Source organism: Delphinapterus leucas, chromosome 15, assembly GCF_059928025.1.
Source record: "Delphinapterus leucas isolate spDelLeu-1000000601 "Yukka" chromosome 15, BTC_Dleu_Yukka2, whole genome shotgun sequence".
In the NCBI taxonomy this organism is placed as follows: Eukaryota; Metazoa; Chordata; class Mammalia; order Artiodactyla; family Monodontidae; genus Delphinapterus; species Delphinapterus leucas.
In genome coordinates, this window is record NC_143143.1 from 63,837,471 (window position 1) to 63,856,760 (window position 19,290).

Sequence of the window (19,290 nt, forward strand, 5' to 3'; positions counted from 1 at the left end):
TTGAAAGAATCACTGTTATAATAACTTTAATTTATCTTGCATTTTACAGAAGTCTATGAACGATTTTAAAAAAGCACCGCCTTACCCCATCATATTTCTCTGACAGTTGTTAAAGTAGGCAACGAGTATGTCAACAGCTTGAGCAACGGCATCTTGCAAGAATTTCAGACCAACCGGCCACACGCCAAAGAACTTGGCAGCTTTTCTATCTTGTTTTTAAATACAGTGGTATATCCACTCTGATGGTAAACCTGTCCAGCCAAATCTCCACAACACACTTTGCAAAATCAGTGGTGATTAGCAAATTAGTTAGCTTTGGCACGGAGCTGTGCTCGCTTGCCTGTGACAGCCTGGAAGCCAGTTTTGATGCTGGCAACAGAGCATCGAGAATGACAAGTTTCACACTGTAAGAAATAGAGTCGGGTGTCCTTTTGCAGGATTGTGTCCGGTGATCGGCACGTGTGACAGGTGACATATTCCTCTGCAGGAAAAGCAACATAAGGAATTACCTGGTAGCCACAGTGAGCCAGAGGTTTCTTTCTTCTGAAACACTTCTACTGACTGCAAGCCCACGGTGGCACCCAAACCAGGAAAGCTTAGCTTAGCTACACTTAGGTATTCTAGGGGTAAGAAAACACAAGCTATCTGATGTGATGCTTCACGTACTTAACAATAGGTTGAAAAAAGACCCCAAATGTCCAAAGAAGCAGTGACACTTGCCAAATGCCTACTCCTGGCTGTGTTTACAGGAGAGCCACTTGGAGAACTTACTAGCTTTCCTAGGTGGGAACAGATCTGCCAATTTTAAGTGATTAGGAAGGTAACAACTGGGTCAGGCCAGGTCTGAGTGCAGACACATTTCTCTGACTTGGCCTTCAGCCTGGAACCAACCAGCAGCCTTGATCAGCTGGGTCGTCTTAGGAAATCCAAATCCCTCCCCATGACCCCTAATCGGCCACCAAGAGCCACCTCCCACCCAGCTCCCCACCACTATCATTTTCCCTCATCTTCTAAGGCCAGCCTTTCCAGCTTCATTAAAAACCAATGGCGGTCCCCCAAAATATTTCAGCCCAATAAGAACATTTCAGAACGACATGTTAGAAATTATAAACTTACTGATATATCTTCTCAAAACATTTTCTATCTGTTTCTGTTGGAATCTTCCTTTAATTACAAGTTGGTTATTACCATCTATAGAACCACTGTGAAAGAAAACAAAAATATCTCCATTATTATTATTTTCTTCCTATAAGGAATCAAATTCCAGGGCCTTTACATTTAATGAACTTAAAATATATTCAATGGCACAGGATAAGTTCTAGGAGCAGTACTACCTGGTTTCTCAAAAATTATTTTTAATTAAGTAGTTGGTACCTGATGACCCTATTTCCTAACATTAAATTCAATTTTCAATTAATTAAGTCTACAGCAACAAATCTGATTTGTAACTGATTTTAAGTCTAAAACAAATTTATTCCTTAACTGTCTGTGTGATGACCCATTCACCCAACAAAAGGACAATCACACTTTTACTGAATGCATACCACATGCAAAGCAGTGAGGTAGGCTATAAATACAAAAAATATGAAAGGAACTACAGATATCTTTAAAGATTCTAAGACTAAATCTTTTGATTCAGTTACATACAGCTGATGAACATGTTCTAAAACTATGGTGATGGTTAACTATGTGAACAAATTAGAAACCATTGGATTGTACATATTTACATGTGTGAATTGTATCTGTAAAGCTGTTACAACCCTCCCCCAAAAGTACAGTTGAAATCACAGGCCTCATATTGTCAATGGTGCTTAAAAAGAAACTTTTTGAAAAGAAGTTGCTGACAAGTACTTTTGAGAAAGCAAAGCTCTCCGCTAGACATCATTTGTTAAAAATTACAAATCACAAAGTGAAACAACAAAATTCAGCCAAGCAGCATTAAATTTATATTTGCTCCGTATCTTATTATAAAACTGACTTTTGCAAGAACCTCTCCTGTGATTCTCCTTTAACTATAAGAGTTTACTATCATCCTGCATGAACTGCAACCCCTAATCTCTAGGCTACAGTGACTTCAATGCTTGATGCAAGAAATTTTTTTCATTCACTGTCAAAAGAAATTGAATTTTCTCAACAACCCTATAATATTTAGCCCACTGACCGTAAGTTCACTGGTCACAACTTGTTATAATTTACCTCACCTCTACAAAAACTAAATTATTCTGAGAAGTAGGAAAAACACTACCTTTTACTCCATCAGTTTATGCAAGTTAAAAACAATGATTGTAACAAATTTACATTTAAAACAATTCTTCCACAACACAGTCCACATATCTACCACTGGTCAAGTAAATTACTCCTTAACCCCAAAGCAAATACAGCCAATTCCAACAAACTGAGTTTCAAGAGTAGGAAGAGAACAGGACACCTCAGTTATCTCTATACTGCCAGCAAGGCACAGGATTAAGGCTTTTAAGAGTTCGAGCTCCTGAGAAAGGCAGACCTGAGTTTACATCTTGACTGCAGTTAACTAGCTATGTTACCAACCATACAACTTCATTTCAGCAAACCTGTTTCCAAATGTGTAAGACAAGGGTAATATTAGTTTTAACAGTTCACATAACTGTTTAAAGATTGAGATGGTACCCAAAAAAGTGCTTGGCATACAATGGGCACTCAATGTCTTAGTCATATTTATTATGTCCTAATTCTGCATTACTTATTTTTAAAGGGACATTGAGCTTCCTATTCCTAGCACTTATGGCCAAACTAACTGGGATGGGCTCCATGGGACACTGGCCCTCCCGAATGGTGATGGACTGGCGTGGTGTCTTCAACAGGAGAGCCCTAAAGACAGGGAAGTAACTATTTAATTATGGATACCTGTTTCAATGTTTTTCCCATGCCACTCATCAATTTATAAGCTGTACTTCATCCACAGCCTATTTACAATTTAGAAAATATATTCTGTCCTAAGAAAATGGCTTCCTCTGAAATCTGGTATTTGCTCCATAAAAAGACCCAAGAATTCCAATTAATGACAGGAAATTCTCTAAACATGGCAGAGCCATGGTGCTCACTCTGGTATACCAACAGACCTGTTCACAGACGAGCCAATGTGAACTTTGTTTCCTATTCCCAAGTAACCAACCTCCCATAGAAATGAACAAGTTTTCCTCCTTCACTGCCCTAAAAGTTCCTCTGACAATAAAGTGAATGTTTTTTTTTCCCTAAGCGTGTTACATATCTTTTCAAGTTAAGAGAAGTTCTTATGAAATGTCCATTAATACTGTAAGTAACTATACATAAATGTGAATATAGTTTCTTACCTTGTACCCAATTCAGCCAATAAAAATGCAAGGAGATGTTTGGGCTGACGATGTAATCTAAAAAGAAAGTTGAATAATATAAACCTTATCTTTCATGGAAATCTAACCGAACTTCTAAAAACCTCACCCTGTTCACTGTTTTAATTTGTTATTACGCAGCTATTAGGTGAATTTTAGCACGTTCATCAAACTCTGAAATGAAGATAAATGATACCATTTGTTTACATTTCAAAGCCCATAAAACAACATTACATTTTATTTACAAACATATACACATTGGTAAATGTCTATAAACAGGGACAGGAAAGGTAAATACGAACTTTAGAAGATAAAATCTTTTTCTAGGAAGGAAGGTAAAAGGGATCAGAAAGAGATATAAAGATGGCCTTAAACTGTAACTGTAAAGCTCTCTTTGTAACGAAGCAAAAAGATCTGAAGCAAATGTGTCAAAAGGTCAAAATACAACAAATTGAGGCAATGAATACTTGGGTATTTGTTATGCTAATTCCTATATATTTCCTGTTTGCAATTTCTTCATTTAAAAAGAGGGAAGTATTTCACAGCAGCACAACAGCAGAAAATTTAAAACAGCTAAAATATTCACCAACTGGGAAGTGGTTAAATAAATTATGGTACATCCATTCTGTCTTGCTTTTAAAATAATACAGGTCTCTAAATACAAAAAAAAACAAAAAGATGTATCCATATAAAATGAAAAAAGCAAATACAGAGCAAGGCCACTCAGTATTTTCACTTTTTTTTTTTTTTTTTGCGGTACGCAGGCCTCTCACTGCTGTGGCCTCTCCCGTTGCGGAGCACAGGCTCCGGACGCGCAGGCTCAGTGGCCGTGGCTCACAGGCCCAGCTGCTCCATGGCATGTGGGATTTTCCCGGACCGGGGCACGAACTCGTGTCCCCTGCATCGGCAGGCGGACTCTCAACCACTGCGCCACCAGGGAAGCCTCTTTCACTTTTTAATTCTATTCATTTGGCACTGTTTGAGCTTGTTCCAATAAGTAGATATTACTATTACAATTTTAAAAGTTATTTTTAAAAAGTTACAATTTTAAAAAGTTATTTTTTCCCAAAGATGTAATGAGTAAGGGTTGGTGAAAATATAATAATAATAATAATAACACTTACGTTGCTACTGGGAGTATAAACTGGTATAAACTTGTTGGAAAGCAACTGCCAATGTTTGCCATAAAAATGTCCATTCCTTGTGACTAGGCAATTCCATTTTGGGAATTTTTGCCCTAAGGCTCTATTCTGAGTTCTGCCGAGATACATGTATCTCCCAATGCATCCCAATGCAGCCATAAATAAATAAATAAAATATTTAAAGCCTTGTGCTTCAAAGGATGGCAAGAAAGTGAAAAGACAATCCATACAATGGGAGAAAAAAATTTATCTATATATATAAAAAAATATGTTGTATAACTCCTAAAAACATTTAAAAGACTATTTAATGATAAGGATAAAAATTTCACAATATATTAGGAGAAAAATATGTTAAAAACCAGTATAATACCAATTTATTTAAAAATATGTAGATGCATAAAAGTAGCAAAACAAAAATATTAAACTATGATTACCTATCTCTTAATGGTGGACTTACAGATGACTTTTTTTTCTTTAGTAGGTCTATATTTTCTAATTTTTCTATAATAAGCATATACTACTATTGCCATCAGCAAAAAAGTCTAAAACCTTTTAAGTCATGCCTAAGCAATGAAAACAAGTGGTTACTCTGGGCAGGGAATTTTTAGTGATTATATTTTCTTTGTTTACTGTTGTTTTCCCTTTTATCTGCAACAAGCATGTATCACTTATGAAACTAAAAAGAACAGGAGATAAGGTCAGTTGCCCTAAGGAACGTGCCAGAAAAGGTGTAGCTGAGGAGCTTTGAGAAGAGCCAGCCCCAGACAGTGACCTGGGGGTGAGACAGGCATGGAATGCGATGGTAATTAAGAAAGTCGAAATCTCATCAACTGTGTCTTGGCAATAACCATCCAAGGAAGAAGCACATTAAATTCAGCTGCTTTCCCAAAGCTCACTGCTTGTACTTGCTTGGCAGGCCCACCCCAGGCTGATGAGCTTTTCCACCTCCCTGGGCTCTCCAGGCCCCTATCTAAGGACTACAGTCAGCCTTCTTACTCTTCACTCCATCTGGTTAGGATCGTCTCATGAGTCAGCATGAGTGGGCTTCTCTCACTTCTGGATGCCCAATAAAACAAGCCTAAAGACCTATGAATCAAAAGAACTGACGGACTCGAACTGTGACCTCCCTCAACCCCACCCTGACACCTGTGCATTCTTTCTACTTTTTAATAGAGTCCACAATAAGCATATTTAACATACACTCCACTGAGAATCTAGCATTTGGGATGGAGACTCTGCATTAGCCAACTTACAATTTACAGATATCTGTAAAGTTGACAAAAGAAGTTTTCTTGGTTCCTACTCGGACGACCTGTGGAGGTTTCATGACAAATTTCCTTTTCTCTCCAGCAACCATATCTGGATTCTTTTCCCTCATGATGTTGAACACTCGATTCAGTAGCTATAGAGATAAAGTGGTATTCATGTACAGTCTTATTAATAGCAGGAGTATAATGTTCCCACTTGAGTCATTGTGCTTTTCCTTTAAACAGAACAAACTTTACTTTTTACTAAATGTACACACACATCACATGTTTTGGGAGCTCCCTGAACGCAAGACTCAATTCTCAACCAGGAACTGGTCCCTTATGGATGCTTAATAGTTCCTTGTTCAAAGGTAAAGGAATGAACAAGCCCCTAATTCTACTGTTTCTGTGGGAAAGTATATAGTACCTGGAGAAGTAAAATTCAGACTACCCTGAACAAGCAAACTCCAGACTACTATGGCCCCCTATTAGCCACTCCCTCTCCCTACTGTCCCCCTTCAGTGGGGCTCCAATGGCCTCAGAAGTTCATGGATTCAGATGGAACAGTGAGTACTATAATGACTGCCACATTGTGGACAGCCTGCCCCAAACGTCGGCATCAGGCAGTGCGACCTCTCTGGGTCTGTTTCATTATCCACCTATACTTCAATGGCCCTTTCAATTCAGGGAACATTTATCCTGCTTCTGTTTTGAGTTCTACTGAACAGTTCAGCCCCCTTTCATAACAGAATTTGTCTTACCTCCTCATATGTGTAGTCTCTTTCTGAACCTGCCCAAGCAGGGCCTGTCTGGTTACTGAATGAGATACCATCATCTTTTTTGCTGTCTTCATCTTCTAAAGCTACAGATAACAAAGACTGTAAGAATGAGGGGTAGAGCCTGATACAATAACAAAAAGGGGAGAAGGGAGATGCAGATCTAGAGAAATGAAAGCTTCAAGGACATCTGGTCTTCCTTCCCACAACTGCATTCACAACAGCCTCAAGCATAAAGGCATCAAGGCTCACAAATAACCCCATATTCCTTAAGGGGATGTTACGATTTTCAAAAACCACCCTCTAGGAATGTGTGGTAATACAAACACATTGAACTGTCTTGATTTAACAAACATAAGATAAAATAATGCACTGGGATAAATAGAGGAAAAAATGTCCAATTGTTTTGAAGCACTTAAGAAACATATACATCCATAAAAACCCATCTGCTGACTATACTAAAGTTCTCTAAAGCAGCTATAGCACTTAGAAGCTAATAAACAGCACTTTTAACAAAATAGTAAAAGATTTTTTAAACATTTAAAATTCAGTTACAGTAATTGTCCCAATAGTCTAAATCAGTATGTTTTAATGTAATCACAATTGCCAAGTTCTTCCCCCATGAAATCTTTTAAACTGTCATTATGAAGTTAGATTCTGTTTCCTTTTAGCTTCCATCATTAGGCAGTGGAAATAAGGGGCAAGAAAAAATAAATAAGGAGGCCACCCATGGAAGAGACTAGGCCAAAGGCTTGTGTAGCCTAGAAATGAGCTAAGCTCCCAGTATTACCTTCATCTTTCTCGAGTATTTCATCCTCATCTGGGAACTTGACATTCTTCTTTTTCTTCTTTTTATTGCCAAGCATAATGTCAAGGTCATCCTCTGGTTCAGCTGTTTCTTGAACATCACTTTCAATCTTAAGGTCCTAAGAAAGTGAGATAAGAGTCTCAACATTTTGCTACTAGGATTATTATTATTTTTAAATGACATGGGCTGACATGGTTTTGGAGGAAAAAAACATATTAAATATTCAAAACTGAAGTTACAGATCAGAACTCTCTCTCACAGGTGAACCAAACTGGTTCAGAGTCTGTCATTTAAACTGGAAAAATTTTAAGACACTTTTGTGGGACCTTTTCCTTTCTTTTATCCACCAGCCTTGGGATCTTACTATAATTATTGTCCATGTTTTTAAACCAGGCCACTGTCAGAATCAAAGAAACAAGGATTCTTAAATCTTCTCAGTGACGATCTTCAGCAGGAATGGGGTTCAGGAATGTTTTAAATAAGTTTCTAAGTATTCTGATGCAGTTCGTAGGAGGGTTTTTTTTTCCTTCTGACACCAAATACGTGATGTTTTTCCACCTCAATTCTCCAACTCTCTGACACTAACTAGGTGACCTACAATTCAATGCAGTTCTAACACTACCCAGAGTTAGTGACAAACTCCATGGGTTTAAGGGCTCAGTCACATAAGACTGTCTTCATAGAGGCCAGGTACAAGTATAGAGTCCCCACGTTTCCAATACATATGTCCTACTTCAAATTCAGAGGTTCCCACACACCCCTGGTTCAATAATTTGCTAGAAGGACTCAAAGAATTCAGGAAAACACTTAACTATTACTTTATTATATTATATATATATACACAATATTATAAAGGATATGCTCAGAAATAGCCAAATGGAAGACATGCATAGAGCAAGGAAAGGGAGGCAAGAGTGCAGTGCTTCCATGCTCTCTTCAAGTATACCACTCTCCCAACACCCCAGTGTGGTCACCAATCCTGAAGCTCTCCAAACCCCACTGTTCAAGGGTTTTTTATGGAGCTCACCCATAAAAAGAAAGAAACCCATGAAAGGTTTTTTGTGGAGGCTTCATTACGCAGGTATGATTGATGAAATCACTGGTTCTTGGTGACCAAACTCATATCTAGAGATTCCAAGAGTCTTAGGAGCTATGTGCCAGGAACCAGGGACAAAGACCAAATATATTTTTTTTATACCACAGCCAGCCTGGCACCAGACTGTAAGGAGGTCTTTGGGCATCACTTCAATAGATAAATCCATGAAAGAGGGAGAAGGCAGAACCCACGGAGAATTAGGGTCCTATGATGAATGGATAGAGACAAGGTAAAGCTTGATCCCAAGATTAGCTGCTATAGTCATGGATGTAAATAGGGCATAACCTTGAAATGAGATATAAAAAACCCCAGAAGAGCAGAAAGGGCCAGTTTCAGTCTCCAGCCTTCTAATCTCACCTCCTTTCACCAGTGTATCCAACTCCCTGCCCTGAAGTGTGCCATCCACATCACCCATCAATATCTATTTTTGTGCACCTACATCCTGAACTACTCTGTAAATGGCTATAGTAATTTTAGAAATCTAATCAGCAGAAAAGTTGGAATAGCCGGGACTAAAAGAAGCTCAGCCTTGAGATGCCAAATCCAGCTGTGTAGTCTCAGTGCCACTTTTGGCCATCAAAGACCAATCAGCCCATGTGTATTAGCTGGATAACACCAGACAAGAAATCTGATACTAACCTAGTCTCTAATAAGATGACAGTCAGTAAATGAGAAACTCAGGCATGCTAAATATAAATGAGCACACATCAGCCAGCTTCTAGTCCTGTATTATTATTTATTTTATCCCAGTAAGATCTATTTCCAACCTGAGGCTAAGACCCAGTGAAAGGTAGAGAACAGCACATAGTGTTTTTGAAGATTTTTCAAAAGCCTGGTGGTGCTCTGAAAATTCAGGGGGAGAGTAACCCAAGATCTTAAAAACACTTCAGCCTCAAGTTAATGCCCATGTCTTGCCTGATAAGGGTACTTGTAACCTCTTACGTTATGACTTCAGTAGCAGAGAAAAAAGTATCCAAGCACTAAATTAGAGCTTGTAAGTGGCTCTTCAGGACAAAAGCTACTAGAGAAATTTGTTAAGCAAGACTTTCTGTGGCACATCTCTGATGTGTCACCTTGTTACCCAGGATATTTATACCTCATTCATTCAACATAATTTGAGCATTTCTCTTTATCAATTTCCTTATAACAGTAGGAAGAGAAGAAAATCCCCAAACAGGGAGAGAGTAGGATAAATCCAGGTAAAATAATCTTGTTCTAAAGAACTCTAAATTATCCCTGAACCTCCAAAAACAGGAAAAATATCTTATTTGTTTCAGTACCCTAACAATTAGCACACAATGCCTGACTCACTATCATCATTAACATATATTTGCTGAATTAACCAAGTCATTAAAATTGTGACATTGTTTCCAAAACTCAATGAATTACTGCTATGTGTGGGATACACCTTATTTACTTGAATTTGAGCAAATAAATAATTTACCAAAGAAAAATTTGGGTAAAGGGCACAAAAGGGGACAACTCAGTGCATGTGTATGTGTATTCTCACTCTTTCTCTCTCATAATTCTGAGATATTTGTATTAGGAATCAATCCAGTAATAAGACAATTACAGGGCCTCAAGTCCCTACAAGATCAGAGAACTCCATAAAACCAACCTGAGTGCTCTGGTTCTCCTACAGGCTATAAAATCATCAGCCACCAACCACCACAGGCGGGGGTTCATTCTTTGCTGCTCAGAAGAATACACATAAATTTGTGTATCCTCAACATGCTACCAAAAGTTTAACAGAAGAAACTATATTTGCTCTATAGGATTTCTCACAGAAATCTCTCTCCTCAGCCAATCTCAGTATGATTAATGACAAGTGGCATTTTGTAATCATCTTAATGGCACACAATACAATGTGTAAAACCTAACTTTACATTCCTTTGAACCATCATCCCTTTAAGATACCTAGTCAGACAAAAATCCCAAGAAACTGACCTTAACAGTGGTGACTAAATACTTAATAACAAAAGCAAAACTAGTAAGAGATGAGACAAACAGGGAGAAACATCAGCCACTAGCAACCTTTCAAGAGGTCAAATTTTACCTTCAATAAGAAAGCAATACTACCTTTACACCTTCCTCAGCTTCATCAATATCAAATATCTTTTTTGTTTTTTTCTTCTTTTTCTTCTGATTAAAGAAGTTCAAGTCATCTAGATCATCAGAAGCATCTAAAAAGAGAATTGAGATTCTCAATTATTAATAGCAGAAGGCGAAGCATTAAATTACGAGTTAAACCAATGTTTCAGCTATTAATTGATCAAGTCACCAGAATAGCGAGATTGGTATTAATTAGCACAGTAATTCCTCCACAACCACAAAGGTTAGGGTTCTGAAAACAAAATGGCAGGTCAACTCAAAGCTTTGTAGGAAAAATCTGGTTAGGGGACCATGTTGGGAATATTTATTTAGTAATCTGACCATATGATGCCTCATTGTTCCCAAGACAAAGTCAGGGTTCTAACATAATTTCCAAGGCTCTCCAGCTTTCTCTCTCTACTTCTGCTACTCTCTCATCTCCGACACCTTAATTCCTAGTTCCAGCTCAACTGAACTACCTCCACTTCTTAGTGAAGTGTGTGTCTCTCACCTTCAAGCCTTCCTATGGGCCCTCCCACACAGCTCTTACCTTCATCTCACAGGATCTTTGTTAGGAGTTACTTCCACCAAGAAGTCTTCTCTAAGCCTATCCCTCCTGTTCCCCAACTGGGTTAGGTGTCCCCCAGGTGCTTTGATAGTACCTTCTACCACTTCAACAGAGGTGTTTACCAGCTGCTTGTCTATCTCCCAATGAGATATTAAGGGGCTATGCCTTTCTCACCTAAATCCCAGTGCCTAGCTCAACGAGTTAATCAATCAATCAGGCTACAATATGAATAAAATGAAATTTTATCCACCATTAGTGAGTAATAATGGGTTTGGTTCAGTAAGTTTTCCATTTGTTCTGCCCTACTGTACACTAGAAATATTTTTAAATGCCCCTACTACAAAGTTTTTCAAGGAGCTATTTATGAATTAATTTTGTCTTAATAAAAGAATGATTTACTTTCCAAGTTTGTTTTAAACATGTATAAGATGCTTAGCACATGGTAGATGCTCAATGAATGTTAATTTTCTCTATCCCTAGTAGTGTCTTCTATTCAATAGGCATAAATATGTTTACTTAATCATTTATTTCTAATTGTCAAATGCTGTCTGTGTTAAAGCACAGAGTGAATAACTCATGCTGGTGTCTAAACCCAAACATTTTAGGCTGTAATTTTAATCTCTTCTATATGTTTTCAAACTTGTTAAGACACAAAACTGTTTATCTTGGTCCCATTTCTTCCTGCCTACACTCAAATACAACCACCATTAAAACTGGAAAAGAGACATCCCAAAAGGCTAGACTAGAAGAACCAGCCCTGGAGTAACAAAGTTTTGTCATCTCTGTCTTGTGGATTCAGTGGAATTTTCCCTGAAACAAGTCTATCAGAAATCTGGCAAGGTCCCATGCACACAGACTGTTGATGGCCTCAGCTTCACTGTAATAGATAGCCTCTCAGGCTGAAAGGACACTGTGTGCACAAAATCCAAAACACACTGATGGAAGAGAACCAGGTCTCCCAGGACAACAGTGACTCTCTCATGTCTGCCACTTACCTTTTTTCCTACTGTCCTCTTCATCGGCTTCTACATCTTTGTCCTCAGTTGGCTCTGGCTCCACTTCTTTTGTTTCTGAGGGCTGGGTTTCTTCTGTCTGGGCATCCCCTTCCTCATCTAACATAAAAGGCTTCTTCTTCTTCTTTTTCTTCTTGCTCATAGTAGGATCAAAAATCATCTGTTTAAAAGATAATTAAAAAGAAAAGGGGACCATGTGATTAGTTTTAATGATACTCACATTCCAAGTATGCTGTATTCTCAAAAGGCATACTCTTAAAAGAAAGAGTATTTGACGCCTTAAAGTATCTAAAAGGATTTTACAAAAAAAAGAAAAAAAAAATATATGTACACACACACACGTAACCTTCCTTATACTATTAAAAGTTGAGGGGGTGGGCTTCCCTGGTGGCGCAGTGGTTGAGAGTCCGCCTGCTGATGCAGGGGACACAGGTTCGTGCCCCGGTCCAGGAAGATCCCACATGCCGCGGAGTGGCTGGGCCCGTGAGCCATGGCCGCTGAGCCTGTGCATCCGGAGCCCGTGCTCCGCAACAGGAGAGGCCACAACAGTGAGAGGGCTGCGTACGGCAAAAAAAAAAAAAAAAAAAAAAAGTTGAGGGGGTGCTTCCCCAAAACATATGTACATGTCTTTTAATTTAAAATTATCACAAGATAACAGAATTTAGGAAAGGGATCTTAGCAATAACTCATGCTTCACCCCTCGCTTTATGAATGAGAAAGCCAACGCCTAGACAAGTCATACGTGTTTTAAGGTTGGTAACCTGGGGTTGCTATACCAGGAGACTTGAACTGATAAGAAAAAAACTTAAAAAAATTTTTTATCCTGAAACTCAGACAAGCCTTTAAGGAAATCCATCAGCAGCCCTTCATGTAGCAAATCTCTGAGTAAAAGAAACTTCTATACAACCTTTTACTCTGCTTTTTGTTTCTGGAACATTAAAAAATACAGATGAAAAAAAAAATACAGATGAAGTGTTTAAAAGCACAAGTCTAGAACCTAACTGACTGAATTCAAATCCTGACTCTGGTTCTTACTTTTGTTACCCCAGGTAAGTTCTTGCCCTCTCCTTGCCTCAGCTGTAAAATGGAGATCAGTAGCAGAAACAAAACCAAATCTCACAAGATTATTAGGAGAACTAAATAAGTAAATAAATATAAAACACTTGGCGCAGTGCCTGGCACAAAAGTACTTGTGCCTGGCACAAAAATATACAATTTATATAATGCTTTACAGTTGACAAAATATGGTATCTCTTGATTCCTATCACTGAAATTTCATCAACTCAGGGTGATCTAATTTCCAAGACATATCATGAAACTCAAAAAAATTCCCAAAACTGATTCTGATTAACTTAAATTCCTTTATGTCCCAAGTACATTAAGGAAACTGAGCTACACTGAAACCAAACTATGGTCTGTAATAAGGTAGGGTAGTATAAATATAGTCCTCACCCAATACAGAAGGATTTGCAAGACATTCTGGAAATTGATACAGCCTCATTTCAAAGTTATCCCCTCCAACCTTAAGAAGGCTCTAATTGTATAAATGAGTAATTCTGAAAAGCAGTCAGTCTGAGGAACATGATCTGGCAAACTTAGAGGATAGAAGAGCCAGGAGGAAGGAGTTCCCCACTGCTGACCTACTGGGTCTTGAGTCACCCTACATGGAGTGTTATAATCTGTTCCAGGGAAGAAGCTATAACTCATCCTTATTCCTGAAATACGGAGGTTTGGCAAAAGGACAGACAACACTCCAGGCACTATAAATTTGGTTGTCTGGCAGGGCTTGTAATTCACTTATTGCATTTTTTTCAAGTATCAAGTTCCCTAGAATATTAATTATCTTTTAACTATTATTCAGCAAGACAGACTAAAGGTAAGGGGGATCCTAAAATCATCAAAGGACATCCTCACAACCGCCCTGTTACACTCTGAAAAACATTCATATAGGTCCACAGGGAAACAGTACGGTTGTAGCCTTGTAAAGGGTCATAAACATGAAAGAACTGTACACTGAAGTAATTAACACCTCTCTCAATTACTCTCTCTGGATACTTAAGACATAAACTCATTGCCTCATTTTATTCACACCACTCAGCAAAACCAGACTTTAAAAATATGGTAATAGGTATTCCAAAATAGTGCCCAAAGCAGACCTCCCCCAAACCACAAGGTCACATCAGTCTTAACTTTAAAAATGTGGTGGTCCAGTGGTAAAGAATCCACCTTACAATGCAGGGAACGTGGGGATCGGGGAACTAAGATCCCACATGCTGCGGGGGCCCGCGCAACAACTACTGAGCTTGCGCACCTCAACTAGAGAGCCTGCGTGCTGCAAATTAGAGAGCCCATGAGCTCTGGAACCCGGGCACCACAGCTACAGAAGAGAAAACCCAACACCCCAACTAGAGAGAAGCCCGCGTGCCACAATGAAAGATCCCACAGGCCTCAATGAAGATCCTGTGTGCGGCAACTAAGACCTGATGCAGCCAAAAATAAAATAAATAATAAATAAATCTTTTTTTAAAATGTGTTTTTTTTAAGACTTTCATATCTGACTTAACAAATTATCACAGTCCATATGTTTTGTTTATGAAACTAGCCGGGATGTGAGACGCAAATAGTTGCTCACAGTACACTTATGGAAAAGCACAGACTCTTTTGAGCTTTCTTTTTTTTAACTCTAGATAGAACAAAGCCTTTAAGTTTTCTCTTTTCAACTTCCCACACTGGGTTGGGTTGAAGAAAGTGAGGAAAAGGGACAGCAGCAAAAGTTACCCTGACAATAGCCTAAAGTGCTTCAGCAAGTTGGAAGCCTACTCCCATCTATCATACCTTATTCAGGATGTTAACTTTAAGGCCACAGCACACCCCACCCAGAAGGCAGGAGTGAGTTACAAAAGCACCCAGAGAAGCAAGGTGAGCAGAACAAATGCTCTGAAGAAATGTGTCGTCATCTCTGGGTGATAGGATTCTGGGAGATTTTTATTTCTCTTTGCATTCTTCTGTGTTTTGTATACGTCATACAACACATATTCCATTTTTAATCAGTTTCTTTTGTAAAACACCTTACTATGTTGTGTGACAACCTGACGTTCCGATACTTTGTGGATGGGGCCTAGTAATAAGCAATAATCTTAGCTATTGACAGCACTTTAATGCCTGCAGATTAGGGAGTTTTTCCTCACAAGGCAGCACTCATATTTCTAGAATACTGCTTTTTAGAGGTCATGGTTCCACTAGTTTAAAAGAGATTATGTTATGTGAGTTTTGGGCTTATTTGCCAGGTTTAAAAGGAAGTGTGTGCAGTTTATGACAACTATACATTAAAAAACTATTAAAAGAAAAAAAGGAAATGTGAAAAAAGAAATAAATTACTTTTTAATAGTAGGTTCTTTAATGCTCTATCCTGGCTACCAGGCAGCACTACTTCCACTGTAGGGAATCCCTCACAGTTTATAAATCATTTCTATGTACAGATTTTCACTCGATCCTTACTAGTCTGTAAAGTAGCCAGAAGTTAAGGATCGGCCTAAGAAAACTTATCTATCCAGCAGTATTAAAGGAACCAGAACCTGCACATACCTTCGGAGTGGAAGCCAAAGGCAGGATTCTAGTCATACTAACTTGCTGTGTGATCTTGGGCAACTTAACCTCCCTGAGCCCTTATTTCCTGTTTACAAAATGGCCTGGTAGATCTGAGAAATGCAAAGCTGCTTAATACTTTATGGGCTTCCAAAGTCCTCTGCTGGAATGCTAGTTCTGACATCTCTGCTTGACGAAATCCTTTTCACCCTTCAGTAATATTCCACTTCCTTCGACATCTGATCCCACTGCTAAAACTGAACCCTCCAGCCCTCCAAATCGCTGTTAATGGCTCTATTTCTACCTCCTATACCAACTAGTAGTAAATCTCTTACAACACTTGCAAGTACTTTACCACAGAAAACCAAACACAGAATAGCATCCCAGAGAACTCTGCACTATATAGGTACTTTATTTGTTAAAGGTTATGAAAAGCTTAGAAAATGGGTAGAAACAAAACAAGCATGAGACACTGCCACTCTCAGAACTTTTGAAATACAGTGGCCTAGAGCAATGTCTACCATGACCTCCAAACAAGAACCACGCACCTCCCTTAGACTCAGTTTCCTTCCTAAGACAGCGAGACCCTCCTAGTCACCTAAATGGAGATTTGGAATTCTACTACTGGCTCAGCCACTTACTATTTGATCATGGGCATCATACAACTCTCTAAAAGCCTCGCTTTTCTCATTTCTAAAATGGGCATAACAATACCGACCTTAAAGGGTTGTCATGAGAATCAAATGAGAGCTCAGAATCCCCTCCAGAATAAAATCCAAATTCCTTAACTTGGTCTTCAAATCCCTCCATGAACTGCCTACTACCTATACTTCAAGGGATTAACTCTAACCAAATTGGATAATATTCTACTCCCTTGCCCTGGATCAGGCCTTTCCACTACTTGAGGAAATTCAAAGCATTTCCAGGGTCTACCTCAAAAGCCAAAACTCGAAAAAGCCTCGAATTTTTCTCTTCCTTCTCTCCGAGGCCCTATTGGCCAAGCACTCAAATGTTTACAGAAATTAATTATAAATTCAAGGGGTTTTTTTCTGGTGGGGAGAGCTGGCCGGTAAGCGGTAGCTCTCCCAGCAATGTTTATACCTACGGATATCACTTAAAGTCAAATTTCGTTTTAGGTCGTTTGGTTTTAAATAAACTGGGATAAATCTGGCCAAAAAGGGATTTGAGGAAATTTGCTGAGGTACAAGCACGACAGTAGAAAAAGACCCAGGCATCTTTGCAACTCAGACTTCCCGCTGACGTCGCTGAAAACTCTGCTAAGGAAGGCTCAGGTCCTCCCGCCCTAAAACTTTCCAAAAAGGTTAATCACTTTTTCAGGCTGAAGGATCTTTTCCTCTCGTCCTACCCCCCTCTACATGAGAACAAGGGTGGGTGCCGGGCAGGACAAGCCAGCCTGCAAAGTTTTAAACTAGGGCGCTCCACCGGAGCCAAGAGACGCTCCTCTAGGCACCACCAGCGCCCAGAGAGTGAGAGTTGAAGCTGCACCGTCAAATCGAAGGGAATGCAGGGGCCGCCAGCCCCAATCTCGTTCAGCTGGGGCATTAACCGGGCATGCAAGCTCTCTTCTGGAGAGCGACTCAACGTGCTCTCCATTCCGGAAACGCCGGCCACGGGAGGACGCCGGCCTCAGCGCCGCCGCCCTGAGGAGAGCGGGGCACGGCCAAGCCGCGGTTCCGGAGCCCTCGCCGGCTCTGCCGCTCCGCGTCGCCTAGGCCCGGCTGCCCCACATGGCGGCGGCCGGCCGCTAGGCCGCAGGCCCAGTCTCCCACACTGGGGTGGGTCTGTCTCACTGCCTCCGTCCCTAGACCTAGCGCCAGCCTCAGGCCCTCACCTCGTCCCCGGACATAGCTGCGGCTGGAGTGGGCTCGGCACGGACGGAAAGTCTGACAGGTCAGCCCCAGGCCCAGGCTTCAGCGTTGCTCCTGCCGACACCTCTCCCACCACCGCACTAGGTTCTTGCATCAGCGAAAGGGAACAACACCCCGCCCTCTCTTCCCAAGAGTTAGAAATGCGCCTGCGCAGAGACCAGCAAGGCGCAGGCGCGCGGCGAAGTCGACCTAGCGCGCTCCGACTGGCGCGAGTTACCAGGCGACGCCGCGGCGACAGGCAAGCCGGGACTTGTAGTCCGCCTAGAAGAGGCGGGCGCTAGCGCGGCGGCCGCCCAGCGACCCGTGCGCGTGCGCGACGTCTGAGGAAGGCGGCACGGAAGGTTCGATTTTGCCTGGGGCTGCCCTTACCTTAGCTTTTGGAGGCGTGGAGAACCCTCGCAGTTCTGCGTCGCTTGCGGAGTGAGTTCGAGGTGGTTTGTCCTCGGTTAGGGTGGTGGGTAAGGCACTCAGTAATATGAACCCGTCGGGGCTTGTTTCCCTGCTGCTCCCTCCACCGTGCCCCATTGGGGTGTTCTAGTGTTTCAGGAACTCAAAGTTGGAGCTAGAGGCGCACACCTCACTGAAGGGTTTTACTTCACGAGAAATTTAACTCAACAGGCTGGATTTGAACTTGGGAGGTCGGCTTCTCCCTTGTAGACGGGAGAGGAGACGTACCCTGAGGAGAAGCCGCCTGGCAGGAGACATTCTGTCGGGAAACCTCGAAATCCTTGTTTGCGAAGTCTCTGCTTGAACGCTGCGGGTGCAGTTCCCCTTGAGGCATGATGATAGCAGTAACCCTTTAGGGGGCTCTCACTATTGTCAATGCCCTCCAGCCAAATACCACCGAGATCACCTGTCTAGTTGAACAAAGTTGGGCTTGGACTTCCCTGGTGGTCCAGTGATTAAGAATCCGCCTGCCAATGCGGAGACACGGGTTCGAACCCTGGTCCGGGAAGATCCCACATGCTGCAGAGCAGCTAACCCTGTGCGCCACGAGTACTGAGCCTGTGGCCTAGAGCCCGCGAGCCACAACTACTGAAGCCCACGTGCCACAATTAACAAGCCCAGGCGCCTAGAGCCCCTACTCTGCAACAAGAGAAGCCACCGCAATGAGAAGCCCGCGCACCGCAATGAAGAGTAGGCCCCCAGTCGCGGCAACTAGCGCAGCAACGAAGACACAACACAGCCATAAATTTAAAAAAAAACCTGAGCTTATTGTCTCCTTGTAAGGAGGGGAGGCACAGCATGAGGCACAGGGAGACATCTCAGGAAGAGGGTGCTGGAAAGAATGTACAGGGTTTGGGCTTGTGTTAGGTAATTTGGAGGAGGGCTCCAGGAAGCGGGCCTTCTCTCTGGATTGGATGCTATTAGGAGGTGAAGGTAATTCTATGATGGGGTATTTTAATCATTATTATCTAAAAAGGGAGAAGAATCCTCATGTTAGCCAGGATAGGGGGATATTTGGTCTTTTTGTTTGTTTTTCTTTTGTGGTTGGGACAGTATCCTTGTTTGTATTCAAACATGTTTATGGAGTGGTTTTGTTTTTGTCTTATCCATCATGGTCACAGAGTGGCTTTGTCTGATGTTGGTGTTTGGTGAAATTGTTTATGTTCAGTAGGGCAGCACATCCTAGTTGATAACACCAGCCTAGCTCCCCATATTCAGGAGCTGCTTTTCTCCCTCTCACTGTGCTTCATATCACTTAGTGTATATTCCATGCTTTGGGCC

At 40.9% G+C, this 19,290-nt stretch overlaps 2 protein-coding genes across 3 annotated transcripts in view; one reads left to right on the top strand and one right to left on the bottom strand.

Annotated features, from left to right (window-relative positions):
- Positions 1-17,665, bottom strand: EIF2S2 (eukaryotic translation initiation factor 2 subunit beta). The gene is made up of 9 exons (XM_022592656.3): positions 17,526-17,665; positions 12,071-12,248; positions 10,496-10,599; positions 7,303-7,438; positions 6,498-6,598; positions 5,743-5,891; positions 3,330-3,386; positions 1,117-1,202; positions 1-481 (listed from the first exon to the last, which is right to left on the bottom strand). Exons 1-9 carry the CDS (start codon positions 17,538-17,540, stop codon positions 306-308), a joined length of 1,002 nt encoding a protein of 333 aa, XP_022448364.1. The 5' UTR covers positions 17,541-17,665; the 3' UTR covers positions 1-305.
- ASIP (agouti signaling protein) overlaps positions 12,202-19,290 on the top strand; it is a 194,310-nt gene continuing 187,221 nt past the window's right edge. For both annotated transcript variants that reach the window (XM_022592651.2, XM_089896731.1), the window contains exon 1: positions 12,202-17,982. The gene's annotated coding sequence lies outside the window, so the exon portion shown is untranslated. The remainder of the gene's footprint in view (positions 17,983-19,290) is intronic.